Below are 21,440 nucleotides of genomic sequence, written 5' to 3'. Positions count from 1 at the left end.
CCCACTTTTCTAACCACAGGCTGCACCTTAATGTATATCTAACACATGGTTAAACTGTTCTTTTTGTAACTTGCCTTTTTTCTATCTGGGAAATGTTTTTCATCAGATTTTAAATAACAAATTAAACTAAAAACAATTTTAAATGAAAAAATGTTATTGAACAGAAAAACCTCTAACTGTTAACATTTTTAAAGATGTCGGTTAAAAACTATGGATCTCATGTTATATGCTTGTTTGAATTTTACATTTTAAATTCTACAAGAAATAAACATGGTTATTGATATTTGTGAGAGCGTATGACTTACAAGGCTTTCATGACATTGCACTGCATATTCTGATTAAAAGGTGGCATCAACCGTTAACTTATACAATAGTAAACGAATGAGTTATAATACATATACTGTAATCATAGTACAGCTACACAAATCAGGTACTTCAGCTTCATACGCTCAATTACCTAAGCCTGCACTATATTATTCCTCTTATAAAATGTTTGTTTGACTTGAAAGAGGGTAAAGTGGTTAATGAAACCTGATTTGGGCATTTACATTATATTGTATTGGGGGGAGGGATAGCTCAGTGGTTTGAGCATTGGCCTGCTAAATACAGGATTGTGAGTTCAATCCTTGGGGGGCGCCATTTGGGATCTGGGGTAAAAATTGGGGACTGGTCCTGCTTTGAGCAGGGGATTGGACTAGATGACCTCCTGAGGTCCTTTCCAGCCCTGAGATTCTATGATTCTACATACATAGCTCAGACCCATTGTTCTCCATTCAAAATCAGATTATCTTTTTCGCTATCCCATTTAAAAATTAAGTTTAATTCACAATTGTTATTGTTGCTATCCTTTTTTCTTGAAAAAAGAAAAGGAGGACTTGTGGCATCTTAGAGACTAACCAATTTATTTGAGCATAAGCTTTCGTGAGCTACAGCTCACTTCATCGGATGCATAAAGTGGAAAGTACAGTGAGGAGACTTTATATACACACAGACCATGAAAAAATATACATTGTAAGGAGAGTGATCACTTAAGATGAGCTATTACCAGCAGAAGAGGGGGGTGGGGGGAGAGAAAACCTTTTGAAGTGATAATCAAGGTGGGCCATTTCCAGCACATTTCCAGGAGTTAACAAGAACATCTGAGGAACCGGGGGCGGGGGGAGAGGAGGAATTGGAAACAAATCAGATGTCAAGAATTATAACATTCATAAACCAGTCGGAGAACACTTCAATCTCTCTGGTCACTCAATTTCTGATCTCAAAGTGACTATCCTTCAACAAAAAAACTTCAAAAACAGACTCCAACCAGAGACTGCTGAATTGGAATTAATTTGCAAATTGGATACAATTAACTTAGGCTTGAATAGAGACTGGGAGTGGTTGAGTCATTATACTAAGTGAAACTATTTCCCCTTGTTTATTCCTTCCCTCCCCCCCCCCCCACACTTTTCCTCAGATGTTCTTGTTAACTCCTCGAAATGATTGAGTTTTTGTAGTGACCCATCCACTCCCGGTCTTTATTCAGGCCTAATTTGATGGTGTCCAGTTTGCAAATTAATTCCAGTTCTGCAATTTCTCATTGGAGTCTGTTTTTGAAGTTTTTTTGTTGAAGAATGGCCACTTTTAAGTCTGTTATTGAGTGACCAGGGAGACACAAAGGCACTGGGCATCATAAACACACACAACATCAAAAACAGAGACAATCATCTTTATATATTCATTTTAACTATCAGCTTTAGCAAAAATGGAAGCAGAAACATGAAACTAGTTGCTTAGTCTCATAGAGACATTCAGACTATACCCTGGAGCTCTGTCAGAAGTGGAAATACAATGGCAGGAAAGAGATGAGGGAGATTTTGGCAGCTGTCAGGCAAAATAAAAAAGTTCTCATAGCTTTTAATCTTCTTGCAATTGGTATGGCTGTCCCAAACCATTCTGCCCTGGTCATTTTTGTTTATATCCTCCTGGTATGCATTAATAATATTATTAAGCTCCTCCCCTTAATGGCAGATTGAGCACAGACTTCTTGTTCTGTATTTTCACCCTGACCCTCTGTGGCAGAGAGCTAATTTTTCTTCTCAGCTCCTGTTGGTGTGATAACATCTTTTGAAAGTTCCCATTTAAAGCGCATAGAAATCAGCTCCCATGAGCCGTGAGTCAATGGGGAGCAGCTTCTCCTCCTTTCCCTTGGAAGCTTTGGGGCTGTGAGGAAACACAGGGTCAAGCCAGGCTCAGGAAAGGGGACTGAACTGTGTCTGACAGGATTTCCCCTCTCCCCTCCTCAGCGCCTTTCCTTCTGTGGGGGTAGGGGTTGGACATCTAATAGCCTGAAGGAGGGTTGACCTAAAAACTCCCCAGAGGCTGTTAGTTCTGCTAGCCACACTCACCAGTGCCCCATGCCGGGGATTACAGAACAAAACAGGAGGGGCAGGAGAAGCCCGCTTGCCCTGTGAAGGCGGAAAGGGGTGAGGACTTTGTTTTGGTGCCTTATTGGCTGCCCACCTAATAACGGTTGAGGCGCAAGCTACTGGGGGACAAGCCTGCCAAAAACAGTCTGAGCACGAGCTCCCCTCAGCTGTGGAATACCGGATGGCTGCCCTGCCGAGCGTAGTCTAGCTTCTGTATAATGCAGAGCTGGCCAGGCTGAAGGCACTTAAAAAAAGGGAGCGACCCCACAGTTCCTAAAATGTGACATTCCCTTTGAAACACGCCTTATGTATTCCATATGATTTTATTAATAAAATCAGTCCCCCACAAGGAAGGTGCTTGTACAATATTGCCTCATAATTCATCCTCAGTTTGGCAGCAGGCGGCCCGCTAACTCCCTCCGTGTCAATGCTGGCTGTTTGACTTCTTCAAGTGATTTAGGACCCTTTCCCCCCCAGATTAGACATTTTGGCACCATTCCAGATTACCTATCATGTTGATTTCCCCCACGTCCCTAAACAGCGTTATGGTAGGTTAGTGGCATTCTGGACTTGCACGTGTGGCTTGGCTTTACATTCCCTGCCTTTCATCAGTTCAGCTGAGGCAATACCGCTTTCATGTCCACTTCCTTAAAGATGAAAATAATTTAGGTTTTTAAGGCATATCAGCTCCATTGGCCAATTATTGGGAGTGGACCACAGCCACCCTGATTGAATTGGCCCTGTCACCGCTGGTTCTTCACTTGTAAGGTAACTCCCTTCTCTTCATGTGTCAGTATATTTATGCCTGTATCTGTCATCTTCACTCCATGCATCTGAAGAAGTGGGGTTTTTTTTACCCACAAAAGCATATGCCCAAATAAATTCGTTAGTCTTTAAGGTGCCACCGGTCTCCTCGTTGTTTTTACTAAGAAAGCAACACATGGAAACAACCGTGCTGTGTTTTCCAGATGGAAGATTGAAAAAAAAAAAAAAAACATAGGAGCCTGATTAATAGGCAAGGACAGTAAAGACAAAAGGGAGAATGAATCCATAATAACTGGCACAGGTGCTGAAATGGTAGAACGCATCTGCTGGAAACCGGAGGATCGGTTAGGGGTCCTCCCCATCCACAAATGCTAGATTTCAATGCTTTTAAAGTGACATTAAAGAATAAGGAAATATAAAAAACAGGAGTGGGGATAGAACTAAACACTGGCCTGAGCCAACACGTTTACCTTGAACTCAGTGGGACTATTGAGCATGTTGACTTTCTTTTTAAAACCTATTGTTATACAGGAAATTTGAAGCGCTAAGAGGAATAAAAGCATGCAGTTAAAAACTAGAAGCAGGGAGATGCTATGGGGAAATTGAGCCAAGATTTCACTCAGGGACTTTTTCAGGCTGTTAGCCTCTGATAACAGTGAGTTCAAACATTAACAGTGGCTGCTATTAAAAATTTGGTGACAGTTGAAAGGCACTCTGAAACTTTTACAAAAATCAACTAATAAGTAAAAATAAGAATTCTGGGTGTATTGTCTAGCTAGTTGGCTTTATGGTAAATTTTATCACTGAACTTCTTGATTTGTACAGAGAAGGTGAGTCTGTCCAGGTGCTCACATGGAATATGGCATGAAGACTCATAGTTCTATGGCAAATTTGTAACATTAGCTTGGGGTTGTTCATGTTGAATATTTAAGTCTGAGAAAGTTGTCCTAAATGCTTGCACATAAAATTTGTTTTGTTGACATATAGCAAATTAATAGACAAAGCTAAACTAAGCAGGAATTTTTAACACATTCTCTGTTCCTGAAATGAAGCCACACATGATGAACAATAATCTAAAAGTTTAATGAAAATGCTTTGGAATATGAAAGCCACTGCAGCAGAAGGCATATTATTCATTTAAACTACCCTTACAAACCAGATCAAAATATACCCAGGAACCAAAACCACATTTTCACCTACAATATTTGCACAGATTTTTTGACTTTTTAAAATGTTTATATAGTGAAAAAATACTATACACTATCCACCAAAATGTAGGAAACTAAATAATGTACAAATCTTCATGGGATAAGAAATATTCAGGGAAGTTTCAATACTCTTATCAAAACTCAAGCTTTTACCTTGCAGTGTTAAGAGCAGTGGTGACTTCAGCTTTACTTGTAACATATCTGAGTTCCTTAAACGTGCTGCAGTCTGTAAGAATTCTTAAGAGAAATCAAGATGCTGCTAATCAGCATTGACATGTATTTCTGCCCCCAGAGAAGCCCACATAGCTTCTCCGACGATCATTCTTGAGAGGGAGAAAACTTGTATGCATGATAGTAAATTGTGAAGAAGGCGTAAGGTAAAGGTCAGTAATTTCATATCCAAACTTTCCCTGTAAAAGAAAATCTTACAAGTGACAAATGTACAGTGTACACATGCATGTAATTCTTACAGTGGTATCCTACTCATTTAGCAGCATGGCCTTGCCATACATAAGCTTGTGAGGTCTGCACTACTAATTAGCGCATGAGTATTTGTTGAATGAGTGAACTTACATTTTAATACATTTTGGGACTGCCCCATGTAGCAAACACCTTATTTCTTCTTTATGCAAAGAAGAAGGGAAATGTTTCATGCAACCCAAATGAAATTTCTTGGTTCAGACACTAAACCAAAAGATCAATCACAGTACTTTCTATTGGCTGAGGACTGAACCAAAGAGATGACAAGCACAGTATTACAATAACAAGCATTGTGCAAAGCAGTAGCCCGCTTCCTTAGAGGCAGAGGGTCTGAGATCCAACAAAGGAATTACAAAGATGATGTTAAAAATGTTGATTAGCCTATGAAACCAAGCTATGTTCATATGGTGACACATACACACACCCCATTGAAAGAAATTAATTATACACTTGTTTGCATATCTCGGAATTTGGAACTCGGGAGAAGTCCTGTCTTTCAGTGCTGCAGTCAGTTATGCTAATTTTCTTTGCTGTTCTTTAGAACCACATCGGTTTTTCCATCATTTCCGCGTCTTACACAGCATCGCCTATGACAACTTTGCAACAAATGGGCAGGAATCTTGGCTTTTCTTCTGTTTGTTTTTAGTAAATTACGAGTCACATTTAGGGGGGAAAACAACTGCAACCTTCAGAAGGGGCTGCACTGATATCTGATAAAAACAGACACTAACCCTTCAGAACTGTAAAAAGCCAGTATTCGTTACTGCAGGGCTCCCTCACTGTAAGGCTGGATTTGGAGGCAAGAGGGTTGGCCGGGTATTTAGGGGGAATGTTTATAAAGGAGTTCAATAAATGTTGGACTTCCAAAGTGCAGAAGCTTTGTACAGTTCTAGGCCCTATGGCAAAGATCCTTATCAATAGCGGTCTTGTGGCCTAAGTACCCAAGAAAGGCAGAGCATATCAAGTTGGCTTAGTGAGCAATGCTACTAGCCATTGTACAGAAATCGGTAGCCAGTAAAAGCTTCTAGAGGATGCAGTTGTCTGGCTGAAACTCATGGCAGTGGCCTTCTAAGAAGGACAGGGCGTTGTTTGCTTCTCATTTCTTTTCTTCCTTTTCTGAAACCTCCACAGAAAGAATCTGTTCGTTGCTTTGTGGGGCAGGACTCAAGCGAATAAAGACTGAATTATCTGAAGATTTTGAGACGATCTCCTCCTCCTCAGTGTGGTCACCTGATCTGCAGGGTGCTTTAAATGAATGATGGCGGACTGGTAATTTCAGCAGAACTGGAGTAGATTTGGGCTCCTGGAACACAAATAAATCGAAGTAAAAGTGATGAGGCCCTAGCCCATGATTGGGATCCTTAGGAACTACCACAGCATTAGTAATATGAATTAATATGTCTGGCAGAGAGAGAGAAAGGAGAATTTCAAGCCATTTTACTGAGTCCGAACTCATTATCAAGATTTCGTCTCACTATGATGTTTTCCCTTTTGGTATGGGAAGGTGAATTATACGCGCAAGAAACAGCTAGAGATCAAAGACTCACAGACTTTAAGGCCAGAAGGGACCATCGTGATCATCTAGTCTGACCTCCTGCACATTGCAAGCCACAGAACCTCACTCCTGTAATGGACCCATAACCTCTGGCTGAGTTACTGAAATCCTCAAATCAAGATTTAAAGACTTCAGGTTACAGAGAAACCACCATCTTCTCTCGTTCAGACCAGCAAGTGACCCAGGCCCCATGCTGCAGACAGAGGAAGGCGAAAAACCTCAAGGGTCTCTGTCAATCTGACCTGGGGGAAAATTCCTTCCCAACCCCAAATATGATGACCAGTTAGACTCTGACTTTGTTGGCGAGACCCACCAGTCTGACACCTAGGAAAGAATTCACTGTAGTGACTCAGAGCTCTCCCCATCTAGTGTCCTACCTCTGGCCATTGCAGATATTTGCTACCAGCAGTCACAGATGGACCACACGGTATTGTAGGCAATTGCATCCTACCATCCCCACCATAAACTTATCAAGCTCAGTCGTGAAACCATTTAGGTTTTCTGTCCCCTCTTCTCACTTTGGGGGCCTTCTTCTAGAATGTCACTCCTCAGCCGGTTGGAAACCTTTGTCTAATTTCAAGGCTAAACTCGTTGATGGCCAGTTTATATCCATTTCTTCATGTGCCAACATTGGCGCTTAATTTAAAGAACTCATCTCCCTAGCGGGTGTTTCTCTCTCTGACAGAGAGTGATCATATCTCCCCTCAGCCTTTGTTTGGTTAGGCTAAACGAGCCAAGCTCCTTAAATGTCCTCTTGTAAGGCAGCTTTTCCATTCCTCTGATCATCCTAGTAGCCCTTCTCTACACCTGTTCGTTTGAATTCATCCTTCTTAAACATGGGAGACCAGAATTGCGCACAATACTCCAGGGAGGTCTCATCTGTGCCTTGTATAATGGTAATAACACTTTCCCTATCTTCACTGGAAATGCCTTGCCTGATGCATCCTTGGATTGCATTAGCCTTTTTCATGGTCACATCACGTTGGTTGCTCCTAGTCATCCTATGATTGACCAATACACCCAGGTCTTTCTTCTCCTCTGTTGCTTACAACTGATATGTCCCCAATTTACAGAAAAAAAAAATCTTGTTGTTAATCCCTAAATGCATGACCTTGCACTTTGCACTATTAAATTTCATCCCATTTCTGTTACAAAATAATCTGGATGACCTTGAAAATTGGAGTATGATATTCTGGTCCTCCTCCATATTGGCAATACCTCCCAACTTCGTGTTGTCTTCAAATTATGTTAGCACATTCCCACTTTTTGTACAAGGTCATAATGAAAATATGAAATAAGATTGGTCCCAAGACTGATCCCTGAGGAACTCCACTAGTAACCTCCCTCCAGCTTGACAGTTCACCTTTCAGTTTGACCCATTGTAGTTTCCCCTTTAACCAGTTCCTTACCCACCTTTCAATTCTCCTATTAACCCTCATCTTCTCCAATTTAACTAATAATTTCCCCATGTGGAACCGTATCAAATGCCTTATGGAAATCCAGATAGATGAGCTATACTTCATTTCATTTGTCTAAAAAAATCAGTTCTCAAAGAAAAAGATCAGGGTGACCTGGCACCTTATGATAACCCTTGTTGTATTTTATCCCAATTACCATTTACCTGTATGTCCATAACGGCTTTTTTTTTCTTCTTCAAAATCTGTTCCAAGACCTTGCATAGAGTTGAGGTCAAACTAAAAGGCCTGTACTTTCCTGGATCACTTTTTTCCTTTCTTAACAATAAGTACTATATTAGCAATTTTCCAGCCATAGGGTATGAATTCCGAGTTTACAGATTAATTAAAAATCCTTGATATTGGGCTTGCAAATTTGTGTGCCTATTCCTGTAATATTCTTGGATGGAGGTTATCTGGATCCCCCGATTTGGTCGTATTAAGCTGTTTGGCTTTGACCTTCACCTCAGATGTGGTCATTTCTATTTCCATATCCTTGTTCCCATGAGCCACCCTGCCACTACCCCTAAGCTCCTCATTATCCTTATTAAAAATTAAGGCAAAATATTTGTTTAGGTGTTGGGCCATGCCTAGATTATCTTTCACCTCCACCCCATCCTCAGTGCTTAGCTGTCCCACTTCTTTCCTTGTTTTGTTTTTATTTATATAGCTAAGAAACATTTTACTATTGGTTTTTTAAGTTCCTTTGCAAGGTCTAAATTTGCTTGGCTTTTGGCAGTTCTCACTTTTCCCTTACACTTTCTGACCTCCAAGATATAGCTTTCCTTGCTGATCCATCCCATCTTCCATTCCTTGTAGGCTTTCTACTTTCTCTTAATAACCTGTTTGAAGAGCATCTTCATCCAGTTTGGTCTGCCTTCCCTAGGAATTTTTCCCCCCTTGCTTGGGATGCAGGCTTCAGAGAGCTTCTATAACTCTGACAAAGTAATTCCAAGCTTCCACCACATTCAGATCCTTGAGTTCTTCAGTCCAGTCCACTTCCCTAACTACTCCCCTTAATTTTTTAAAGTTTAACCTTTTGAAATCAAGGACCTTAGGTGCAGATCTATTTTTGTTTATTCTTCCATTTTTAAATGGAATTAGCTCATGATCACTCAAACCAACACTGTCCTGTACAAACAGTTCTTCTGAGGTCTTCGCTACTTACCAATACTAAACCTAAAATGGCCTCACCTCTTGTTGGTTTGGTGACTATTTGGTGAAAAAATCTGTCCGCTATCACATCCAGGAATATCTGGGCCCTACTATTACTCGTAGTCCTTGTCCTCCAATCTATATCTGGAAAATTAAAGTCTCCTATAATCACTCAACTCCCAGTAGTATTTATTTCATTAGAAATATTTTAAAAGTCTCTATCTATATCCAAATCAGACCCTGGGAGTCTCTAGCAGACCCCAAGCACTATCTCAGTCGCATCTCTGATAGCTTTCTTCCCCAAAGTGATTTTGGCCCAAAACAGATTCCGTTTGATCTATACCATGATTTGTAATTTCTTTACATTATGCCTTGCCATTGATATACAATGCGACTTCAGACACCTTCACTTTTATTTCTGTCCTTCCTGAACATCACATACCCTCAATACCTGTGCTCCAGCCATGACTGCTAGTCCACCAGGTTTCCATTATCCCTAGGATATCTCTCGTCACTTCCTGCACCAGTAGCTCTAGTTCCTCCATTTTGTTACCCGGCTCCTTGCCTTGATCTACAGGCATCTTAATTGTTTCTGCTTGGCTTTGCCCAGATTCCTCGTCTGATTAGGTACAGTCATTCTACTGGCAGTATCGCCAACCTGACTGTTGATGCCAGAATCAATGACACTTTCTCCTACCCTGTTGTTCCTTTCTCCACTGCTGTATCCTCTCTTACTTGATTTTCCTCCTGCTCAATATTAGAATGAGGCTTGGAGATTACATGAGCATCTCTCAAACATTGCCCCCAAATTCCTACTTTAAAGCTCTTTTAATCTGTTGCCAACCTCCATCCCAGATGTCTATTTCCCTCCCTACTCAGGTGGAGTTCATCCCATGAGAACAGTCCTCTGACCACTGGGAGGCATTCATGGACAAACATCCTAAAGCCCTCCTTATTGCACCACTGCTTGACCCATCTGTTGATCATCGTCACCTTGTCTCGCCTTCGTTCTCCTCCTCTAGGGACAGGCAGAATCCCACTGAAGATAACCTGAGCCTCCATTTCTTTAAGCGTCTTCCCCAGCCTGGCATACCCTCCCCATTCATGCATTATAATGAGACTCTAGAGGTATCATTTGTTCCCACATGAAGGACAATCAGTGGATTCTTTCCTTCTCCCATTAAGATCGTCTTCAGCTTCAGATCCACATCCTGTATCTTAGCTCCTAGCAGACAGCACACCTTCCTGTTCTCTGGATCACCTTTGATGACAGGCCTGTCTGTTCTTAGTAGGGAGTCTGCAGTCATGTAGACCTGCAACTTCCTGGTGTTGGTGCAATTCTCCAGCCTTCCTCTTTCACTTCTTTCTGGCTGCAAATCCTGTTGTCTTTTGTTCTCATTTGCGGTCTTCTATCAGACATCCTCTATTCTCTTGAGGCTTCGAACTCTGGCTATGTCCCATGGACTTTTCCCCTCTTCCTGTAGGACTAGCTGCTCTTCTCTTCTTCCTTGCCCTCCCACCAGGGTCGTCCCTAGCTATTCTGGGGCCCTACGCAGCCCCACCATGAGGGGGGGACGCCTCTGCAGGAGGGAAGCAGGCCCCAGGCCTCCGGGGGCGGGGGGAAGCAGGCTTGGGGGAGCAGGGGAGAACCACCTCCCAGCACTCACCAGCAGCACGGCTGGGGCCGGGTCGCTGCACTTCCCACCGCCGGCGAGTGCAGGCCCGGCCCTGCTGCAGAGTCGGAGGTGTGGGGGTGTGGCTGGGGGCAGGGGCCCTGGGGAAGAGTCAGAGCAGGGCTGGAGCAGCACGCAGCTGTGCAGGGCACCAGGAAATTTGTGCCCCAAATTTCCTGGTGCCCTGCGCAGCTGCATACTTTGCGTATGGGTAAGGACGTCCCTGCCTCCCACCCTCTGTTATGGCCCACTGCACCCCTTTGTTGTCCAATTCAGCAAACCTGTTTTCAGCTCTATTTCTCCTTTGCTAGCCCGTCTTTTCCTCTGCCTTGTTCTTATAGCCATATGCTTACACCGGCCACTTCCTCATCCACCATCTACCCTCCCAGTTCTCCAGTCCAGCTTGCATCTGCAAGTCTCGAGATTTCCCTTCAGCCTCCCCTCACCTCCCCCCCCCCAATCCAATCAAACCCCCTTCAAAACTCAGCCATAGTTTCCACCTGCATCTCCAAACCTTGGATCTTCTCTTTCAACAGATCTGTCCGGCAACACTTTAAACAAAACACCTGTCAGGTACCCTATCCAGGCTAATGTACATCCCGCAGGTTCCACCTCATTATAGTGCAAGTTAAGTGTGAAAGCTTTCTTTATATGGTTTAGTCATTGTACTTCAATTCTAATCTGAAATATCCTCAGGATTTATCCTAGTTTATCATGGTACTAGTTTTCCAACAATGTGTAACAGTCTACTGGGTAAGTTGCCAGCTGGATCTCTCTCTCTAAAAGCATAGGCCTCTCCAGCTTACATTAATTAGCTGGAAGCAGCAGCAGTCTCAGAAACCTCTTTACGCGGATCAGCTACTGGAGAAGGACAAAGACCTACCTGTGTTAATGTGGGTTATGATGGAATGCCTTAATTACGGAATTCATTCTTCGTTACTATCCAGAATGTGTCGTGTATGTCAGCATCTATATTCTCTGCCACTTTTAACTATTCTTTAATTATTGTTGCAGTATTTAATTGTATGAAGCCTTCTTATTCTTTTACGAAGGACACTAGAAAGACATTGCATTGTTCTGTGTCTTTCTAGATACATATACGGCCCTCTTTACCATAGTAGCTTAAACACTACTACGAAGCAAAGACTTTCAGTTAGGATACTGTCTGTATAATATAGTGGTTATAATACACAGGTATATCTAATTAATAAAATCACAGTCCTTTAGCATATTCATATTAAGGCTTTTACTTTCTTAAATTCAGCAAATCATATGCAGATAGAACCACTATTGAATCCTGGAGCATGACTTCTGCTACAGTTATACATCTACAAAGTTGGACCGATAAGATTTCCCTGTGGATGCTGGATATCTGGCTGTGTACTTGTCTGTCACTTTAACATAATATGGATTGGCTCTATGAATGTTACACAGTAGAGTGATTGTGTGATGTGGATATATGTCCACTGCAGACTAGAATGAGACCTAAATTTTTCACATTATTAGGATCTCCCCAAGTGAAAAGCTAATGTGTTCTCCTACTACATTAGCCCACTGGATTACAATGCCTTCCTGCAAGGGTTTCCTCAATCCATCTAGGACCACTGTTCCATTTATTCCATATTGCTCTCAAATTTAGTCTGACTTCATGTGAAATGAGTTGATTATCTCAGCTGATTTCCTGACGGACACATTTCTGTCCATGATTGCCATCAGTTGGTACCCTTGTAGATAGTCCCCGCAGAAAAATGAAAGAAAGAATGAACGTGTAGATTGTGATTAGCCAGTGGTTCATTGTTGTTCAGCTGAAATATAGACTCTATGCTGTTTCTTGTTAAGTCTCCATCAACAGTGTTGCAAGATGATAGTTTCATTGTGAATGAAAGAACAAAAACTCCAAACCTTTGTTCTTACCTGCATAGCTTGCATTGCTTTCAGCTCTCTCAATTTCCATCTGATATGGGCAAGCTTTCCTTTGCCTCCCATCTTTCCTGCAGCTACCAGGGCAGCTTGAAAGAGTTTAGGTGTCCCAGGTCTTGGAGGAATGATAAGCGCATCTTTTGGCATGCCTTTTTCTTCTTTGGGTTTATTGTTATTTTTCAGCATTTTCCTAGAAAAAGAAAGAGACTAATTTTGTCCAGAGATATGCAATATTGGATTAATTTTCTAACACAGACAGTTCAGTTTTGCAGCAGTTAAAGGCACTCTCAAAACATTAGACTTGGTTGCAGAGTAGAGCTGGGAAAATTATGAGAAAAAAATCCCTGTGAATATGAAATTCAACAAAGACAAATGTGCGGTGCTACATTTAGGGAAGAAAAACCAAATGCACAAATACAGAATGGGGGGATAAGTGGCTTGGCAGCAGCACTGCTGAGAAGGATCTGGGAGCTGTGGTGGATCACAACCTCAACATGAGTCAGCAAGGTGATGCTGTTGCAAAAAATAATAATAATAAATTAAAAAAAATGCAATTTTGGGTTGCATTAACAGAGACATAGCATGCAAGTCACGGGAGGGAATAATACTGCTCTACTCAGCGCTGGTTAGGCCTCAGCTGGAGTACTGTGTCCAATTTTGGTCACCAATGTATAGAAAAGATGTAGAGAAACTAGAAAGGATCCACAGGTGAGCAACAAAGATAATGAAAGGGATGGAATGCAAGCCATATGAGCTAAGGCGGAAGGAACTGGGTGTGTTTAGTTTGAAAAAGAGGAGATTAAGGGGGGATATGACAGCGGTCTTCAAAAACTTGAAAGGCTGCCATAAAAAAAGATGGAAAAAATTGTTCTCTTGTCATAGAGGGCAGGACAAAAAACTTCAAACTGCAGCATGGCAGATTTAGTTTATATCTCAGGAAAAACTTCCTAATGGAACAAACTGCCTAGGGAAGTCCTGGAATCTCCTTCACTGGAGGCTTTCAAAAGCAGGCTGGATAGCCATCTGTCTTGGATGGAAAAGGAGTACTTGTGGCACCTTAGAGACTAACCAATTTATTTGAGCATAAGCTTTCGTGAGCTACAGCTCACCTCATCGGATGCATACTGTGGAAAGTATAGAAGATCTTTTTATACACACAAAGCATGAAAAAATGGGCGTTTACCACTACAAAAGGCTTTCTCTCCCCCCACCCCACTCTCCTGCTGGTAATAGCTTATCTAAAGTGATCACTCTCCTTACAATGTGTATGATAATCAAGGTGGGCCATTTCCATCATACACATTGTAAGGAGAGTGATCACTTTAGATAAGCTATTACCAGCAGGAGAGTGGGGTGGGGGGAGAGAAAGCCTCTTGTAGTGGTAAACGCCCATTTTTTCATGCTTTGTGTGTATAAAAAGATCTTCTATACTTTCCACAGTATGCATCCGATGAAGTGAGCTGTAGCTCATGAAAGCTTATGCTCAAATAAATTGGTTAGTCTCTAAGGTGCCACAAGTACTCCTTTTCTTTTTGCGAATACAGACTAACACGGCTGTTACTCTGAAACCTGTCTTGGATGGGTTAGACACAACAAATCCTGCATCCTGGCAGGGGGTGAGACTAGATGATCCTGGCAGTCCCTTCTAACCCTGTGGTTCTATGATTCTGCTTTGGTTGTGTTTGTTCCCATGTTGCATTCACAGTTCCTGTGTACATTCGAGTGATAAAGTTTTAGAGGTACAAATGTGTACAGAAAACAAATTTAGTCGCATGCATCATTCTCTGCAGAAGCCAATTTTAAACGTGCATACACAAATTTCAGAGCCATATTATAGCTACATTAGCATGTACATATGTCCATGTCACTTGCACTTTGCCCACCTTCCCATGTCCCTCGGTCTACTTCTAACATTCCAGCATGCCAGCTAGGCAGTAGAAGAATTCCAGACCTCTGTGCTGCTGAGTTGAATAGAATGAAAATTAATTAATGAGATTAAATTACTAGAGGGGAAAATTTAGGCTGAATATCAAGGAATAATTTTTCCTCAGGATGTGGTAGCAGCCCCATTGCTTGACACGTTTAAACTTAGACCATACAAAACACCAGTAAACAGGGAACAATTCTGCAATGTCAGAGGAATAAACTAGATGCCCTAATTAGTCTTTTCCATTCCTGAAGTGTAAATGATATCCTGACACACCTAGGATGAAAAACAGCAATAAATTAGGAAAGGAAATTAATAGCACTCTCCTCAGAGGGGATTTTTAGTAGTCAGAATGTAATTACTTAAGACTCAATTGTGACACCATCCCCAAGGAAGGATAGTTACACTGCTGCACGAGTGGAACAGGAACCAGCCTGGGATTCTGAGAGTCCCAGGCTAGCACCCTGCTCTTGCTCCAAGAGGAGGTGGGAATAATCTGCTTCACCTCTATACCTAGTTCAGTTTACTGGCCTTGACACATTGGCTCAGCTGCACTGGCTGGTGCATGAGTGGGGCGAGCCAAGGCTCTGCTCACTCCCCAGTATCATAAATGTGAAACAGGAAGTAGTCACTGTTCACCCTGTGTTGCTGCTTGTGATTTGGGTTTTATATGTAGGGGAGCAAAGTGATTCCTAAAGTTCCTGCCTGCGAATTCAGCCAGTGTCGCAGTTTGGCCCTTACATTAAGTTTTCTTGTAAAAAGTGCCATGGAAGTTTTAAAATGACCCCAAATTATTAGTACCTCAGTTTAACATCCCATCTGCAAAACACCAATTCCAACAGCACCGCCATTAGCTCAATGCTAACTCAAAGAGAAGAGCACCATCTGCTGAAACATCAACAATTCCCATAGCACCTACGGTTTTCATCTCTCTCCAAGTCCCGATCAGGTTCAAGTCTGCTTCGTTTATGAGAACTGAGGCCCAAAAAGAAGATGTATGTATAGTCTGGTGTGCTTAGCATTGAAAATTTTCCCTTAACATTTTGTAATTTCTCCAGTGTGCTGCCCCAAAGATCACCTGTTCTTTCAGAGTTTGAAAATTGTACTATATCTGCATGTTTATGAGAAATGACATTTTAGCAACATCCTGTCACTCACCTCGCCTTCTTACGCAGCAGCTTCTGAGATTCTGGATAATGCACCAAAATTTCATTCAAGTCCTTCTTCTCCAAGATGAAAAGGTTAGTAAATCCATGAGCCACAACATTTGCTGTGCGACGATTTCCACCTCCCACTGCCAACAAGCTAATTAAAATACCAAGAGATGTTAAAACTATTGTATGTTGGGCCAATACAGTTTTTAATCATTTAAAATCTGAGCTTTCACACGGTTTGATAGCAGAGTTTGTTGCAGGAGACATGTCGCCACTGTACTTGGAGCTCAACTTTTGCCAACCATGACATTTTACGCATCTAACATTTTAAGTGTTTTGGTGATACATTGGTATGACAGGTTTCAGAGTAGCAGCCATGTTAGTCTGTATCCGCAAAAAGAACAGGAGGACTTGTGGCACCTTAGAGACTAACATTTATTAGAGCATAAGCTTTCGTGGGCTACAGCCCACTTCATCGGATGCATAGAATGGAACATATAGTAAGAAGAAATATATACATGTACGGAGAAGGTAGAAGTCACCATACAAACTGTGAGAGGCTAATTAGTTAAGATGAGCTATTATCAGCAGGAGAAAAAAAACTTTTGTAGTGATAATCAAGATGGCCCATTTAGACAGTTGACAAGAAGGTGTGAAGATACTTAACATGGGGAAATAGATTCAATATGTGTAATGACCCAGCCACTCCCAGTCTCCATTCAAACCCAAGTTAATGGGATCTAATTTGCATATTAATTCAAGCTCAGCAGTTTCTCACTGGAGTCTGTTTTTGAAGCTTTTCCGTTGCAAAATTGGCACCCTTAAGTCTTTTACTGAGTGGCCAGAGAGGTCAAAGTGTTCTCCTACCGGTTTTTGAATGTTATGATTCCTGATGTCAGATTTGTGTCCATTTATTCTTTTGCGTAGAGACTGTCCAGTTTGGCCAATGCACATGGCAGAGGGGCACTGCTGGCACATCTCACATTGGTGGACATGCAGGTGAATGAGCCCCTGATGGCGTGGCTAATGTGATTAGGTCCTATGATTTATTCAAGTGACACCATATGTGGACAGAGTTGGCATCAGGCTTTGTTAAAAGGACAGGTTCCTGGGTTAGTGTTTTTGTTGTGTGGTTGCTGGTGAGTATTTGCTTCAGGTTGGGGGGCTGTCTGTAAGCGAGGACTGGTCTGTCTCCCAAGATCTGTGAGAATGAGGGATCATTTTTCAGGATAGGTTGTAAATCTTTGATGATGCGTTGGAGAGGTTTTAGTTGGGGGCTGAAAGTGATGGCTAGTGGTGTTCTGTTATTTTCTTTGTTGGGCCTGTCCTGTAGTAGGTAACTTCTGGGTACTCTTCCGGCTCTGTCAATCTGTTTTTTCACTTCAGCATGTGGGTAGTGTAGTTTTAAGAATGCTTGATAGAGATCTTGCAGGTGTTTGTCATTGTCTGAGGGATTGGAGCAAATGTGGTTGTATCTTAGAGCTTGGCTGTAGACAATGGATCGTGTGGTGTGTCCTGGATGGAAGTTGGAGGCATGTAGGTAAGTATAGTGGTTAGTAGGTTTCCAGTATAGGGTGCTGTTTATGTGACCACTACTTATTAGGACAGTAGTGTCCAGGAAATGGACCGCTTGTGTGGTCTAAATGGGCCATCTTGATTGCCACTACAAAAGTTTTTTTCTCCTGCAGATAATCGCTCATCTTAACTAATTAGCCTTTCACACTTTGTATGGCAACTTCCACCTTCTCTGTATGTATATATATTTCTTCTTACTAGATGTTCCTATATGCTGTAGCCCACGAAAGCTTATGCTCTAATAAATGTTAGTCTCCAAGGTGCTACAAGTACTCCTGTTCTTTTTATGGGTATGAAAATCACTACATAAGTGATTTTATTGTAGTTATTTTATAATATTGTTCTTTAAAAACTAGTTTTATAGACAGAAAAGTACCCACTACTAGTGTGTTACAAATCACTACAGCACTCTGGGCTGCTCTGTACAAGCGTTGGATATTAACAATAGGAGTGACTAGTTTACATAGTACTGTAGAAACCACCTTTATGTAGGATAACCAGGTCAGCATTTTAGTTCCACCCTTCTTTATTACCACTGCAGAGTATGTAGATCATGGCCAGCAGGGATGTATAGATTTTTTTAAACTATAACATTTTGTTTTCATATTTGTATCTCAAGCTCTTGTTTCTGCTTTGGGGTCGGAGGACCTGAACAGCCAGCCTAACTCATTGTTATCAGGAAGAGAATATATTTACAACGAACTATTTTCACCGTGCTTTGATTTCACCCATTCTCACTCACATGGATTCCCTACCTAAAGCCATATCAGCACAGGACAAATGGCCTAGAACGGGAAGCTTGCAATGATTTCTTTTCACTCTGCTGATATTGGAAAGGGGTGATCAAAGGTGGAATAATCAGTTTTCTCCATTTATCTTCTACTTTTTTGAAAATCAACAATACAGTTTATTGAGTGATTTGTTTTTATGCAGGGAGCCCCTCAATATCCTTGTTGCAGGCTTGTGGTATCCCCATTTTTATTTATTTCCAATCATATTGTGGTCAGCCATCTTTTCAGCTGATAAGCACTGCAGAGGACTCTTGTCAATGCTGTTTAATCAGCCAGGATGGTTGTTGATGACCAATATATGAGTCTTTCCCTATTTCTCTTCCCCAAGAGAGTTGCCTTTGCAACTGTCACTAGACAACCAGGTCAGTTCATACTGTGTAGACTCACATAGAATGGAGTCAGGGAGACAATGACAGTTCAAAAGTTTAAAATTAAAAAGTGGAATTTATTTGTGTTAACAGATCTCGGTGTTAAATTGTGACCCCTTTTAATTATAGCAGCAAATAGGTCCTAGCAATGGATCCTCCTTTCCAGATCTTATTTCCAAAATTTTATTTTTTTCCACCTCTGACTTATTTCCTCAACTTCCTTCTAATCTTAGTCTTGGTCTTTATTCTCCCAATTCCCCATCGATCCTCTCTCTGACCTTATTTCTCCAAACACAGATCCAGCTTTCAGAGTCACAAGCACAGTTTTGCCATCAGGTCCGCCAAGCACCTGCACCTGTCCAGCTTGTATAATGTACATCTCTCGGCCAATTTCCCCCTGAAACAAAGATTAGGGCAACTTGTGGGGTGTGCGCTGGTTATCCTACTGGAACCCAGAAAGAGGGGAAGAAAGCATATGGAAAAATGTACAGAGACCCTGATCCAAGTTAAACTATTCAATTACTTCATGAATGTTGTTTTATTCTGTCTCAAATCTTTTCATAGCTTTCCACTTGCTGGTCATAAATGCAGGAGGTTCCAAAACAGGAATAGGGTTTATCTTTTTAAAAAAGAAATTCTCCTCAACTCTTTTTTCCCCTAAATATTTCCTTTTGTTGTTTTATCCTGCTTATTCTCAATTGTTATTGTTTAATGAGCATGCACAGCTGCTTCCCACACCCTGTATTTTTTCCAATTAGTGTTAATGCTGTGCACCTTGAAATCAGCAGAGGTCACTCTTTGCACAATGTGATCAGTATCACCAACACTAAGTGACACAGAGTACATCTTTGCTTTGAATCTCCCTTGCACAACTTAATCAGTTCCTGGTGTGTTAGCCAAGCCTGGCTCTTCTCATTGTTTCAGGCAGCTCTCAGGAGAGCAGTATGGCAGGTAAAACACAGGAGTGGCCAAAAGGGGCTATACTGTTCTGGGAACTGTTGTGGCTCCCGACATAACCTAAAATAGTGGTTCTTAGACTTTGTACTGGTGACCCCTTTCATATAGCAAGCCTCTGAGTGTGACACCCCTAATAAATTAAAAACACTTTTTAATATATTTAACACCATTATAAATGCTGGAGGCAAAGCAAGGTTGCGGGGGAGGGAAGGGGGCTGATGGCTCGCAACCCTGCATGTAATAACCTTGCAACCCCCGAGGGGTCCCAACCCCCAGTTTGAGAACCCCTGGCCTAGAGGCTGCCTTACTTTACAGCAGCCTTGTACAACTGCCTATGGGCTGCTCTACAGCTCACAAGAGCTGGATCACTTTGTACTCTATTCGCTCTCTCTTGTCCACAACATAACTCTTGCTCCGATCCACATGCTCAGTATATACCTACTCAAGAGGCTGCACAGGAGGGTAGTGTGAAGCTGCATAAGCCAGCCCTATGCTACTTCTGCACCGGGGGGAATTCCCCAGGAGGCCTTTCTGACTCTTTGTGGCTGTAGTGTCAACCACAATATGACACCAAGCTAACCAAGAGATGGTACATCTCCTTGCCAAATGCACTGGCCAACAAAATCCATGTCATTCCACCAATGAGCTTCCATTTCTGGCCCTGCCTCTTCCCCACCCGCATATAGCGCCACTTTATTCCAAGTCTCTAAAGAGAATTTAGGTAAAGAAAATGCTTGTTACCTTCTTACACACATAATCATTAGGTAAGTAAACAACAGATCGGAGCCTCTTCAACATGTCGAAAATCATCTGCCTGTCACAGCCCTGAACCCAAAAGAGGAAGTGGAATTACTTAATTTGTAGGAGCCTCTCAGGAGTCAGGTAATGTCCAATCGGAGAAGTAGACAGTACCTGAAAGAGCGCCACCTTGCTGACTATGTTGTAGTTGACATCAATAGCAATATCCAGCCTCATCTTGTCTGGCAGCTGCCCCATCAGCTCCGATTCGTCTGTTAAAAGGGGAAACAAAATAAAGAACTGGCTACTTACAGAAATGTCCCTAGCTTTCCAATATGGAGCTCAGTAACAAGTCAGTGCAGATTGTGCTTTTCCACAACAGGATGCGTTAGCAGGAACAGCAGGTTTTTCCTACACAGGCGGTTGTGATTTGGCCAACAATCTCAATTCAGCTAACTTCATCTATAGAGGGGGGAGTTACAATCTTGGAATGCACTGTTGTGTGATCATGCTAGTTCACTAACAGGCTAGGAATTTGAATCCTGGTACTAGTGTAGTGGACTGTGTAGAAGTATGGGTAAAACAAGGAAGAAATAGAGAAATCAGTGAAATGAGAAAAAAAATCCCACAAAATCCTTAGGCTTAGTGCCCCAATGCTGTGCTGTCCCTGGTGTTGCAAAATGACTGCAGTGACTTTCCAAAACTCAGCAGTGCCCCTTTGGGTTTAATTGGAAAAATCTCAGTGCAATTAACTGTGGAGGAGGGAGATTAGACAGAATGACATCTCTTGCTCTAGACCAGAGGTTCTCACAACAAATTTTTCGGTGGCCTCAGAGTGCGTCCATCAACTCTTGCTGGTGGCCGCTACAACACTTCTTTCTAAAATATTTAGCTTTAGGAAAAAAACAAATAAATATGCACATATACATGTCCAAAGCATAGTAATTTATTCATGTAGGGTTTTTCCAGATTCAGTAATAAACAGAATGGACAGTTGTGTCTATTCTTTATTGGACCTAAAGAGAAGAGAAACACAAAAAAGGTTCTTTGCATGTTCTTGTCTTTTGTTGTTTCTTTTGTTTTGGGGGTGTTGTGTTGTTTTTTAAGACTTGTTAGCAAGTAAGTCTGCTTCTGTGAAGAGTAATATTTGTATGTTTGTTAATATCACGTTTCACAGGGGCAGACTTGCTACCTAGCAGGGAGGCAGTGAAAAGTGATATTAACAAAATACAAATATCACTTTTCAAAGCAGACTTACTCAGGCCTGGCAAGCCAGGGAACCAAGCAAGCCTTGGTCGGATGGGGAGGTGGG

The 21,440-nt window shown here is 41.8% G+C and overlaps 1 protein-coding gene across 1 annotated transcript in view; it reads right to left on the bottom strand.

The window, feature by feature from the left end:
* Window positions 1–5,957: 5,957 nt before the first annotated feature.
* Window positions 5,958–21,440, bottom strand: part of CNGB1 (cyclic nucleotide gated channel subunit beta 1) — a 54,465-nt gene continuing 38,982 nt past the window's right edge. The window contains exons 15-20 of the mRNA XM_077831413.1: window positions 20,303–20,400; window positions 20,132–20,215; window positions 18,712–18,830; window positions 15,704–15,850; window positions 12,613–12,808; window positions 5,958–6,164 (exon numbers count right to left, since the gene is read on the bottom strand). Coding sequence (XP_077687539.1) covers window positions 5,958–6,164; window positions 12,613–12,808; window positions 15,704–15,850; window positions 18,712–18,830; window positions 20,132–20,215; window positions 20,303–20,400 — 851 coding nt within the window. The remainder of the gene's footprint in view (window positions 6,165–12,612; window positions 12,809–15,703; window positions 15,851–18,711; window positions 18,831–20,131; window positions 20,216–20,302; window positions 20,401–21,440) is intronic.

This window comes from Eretmochelys imbricata, chromosome 12, assembly GCF_965152235.1.
Source record: "Eretmochelys imbricata isolate rEreImb1 chromosome 12, rEreImb1.hap1, whole genome shotgun sequence".
NCBI classification, from domain to species: domain Eukaryota; kingdom Metazoa; phylum Chordata; order Testudines; family Cheloniidae; genus Eretmochelys; species Eretmochelys imbricata.
This window is presented reverse-complemented; position numbering and strand designations above follow the sequence as displayed.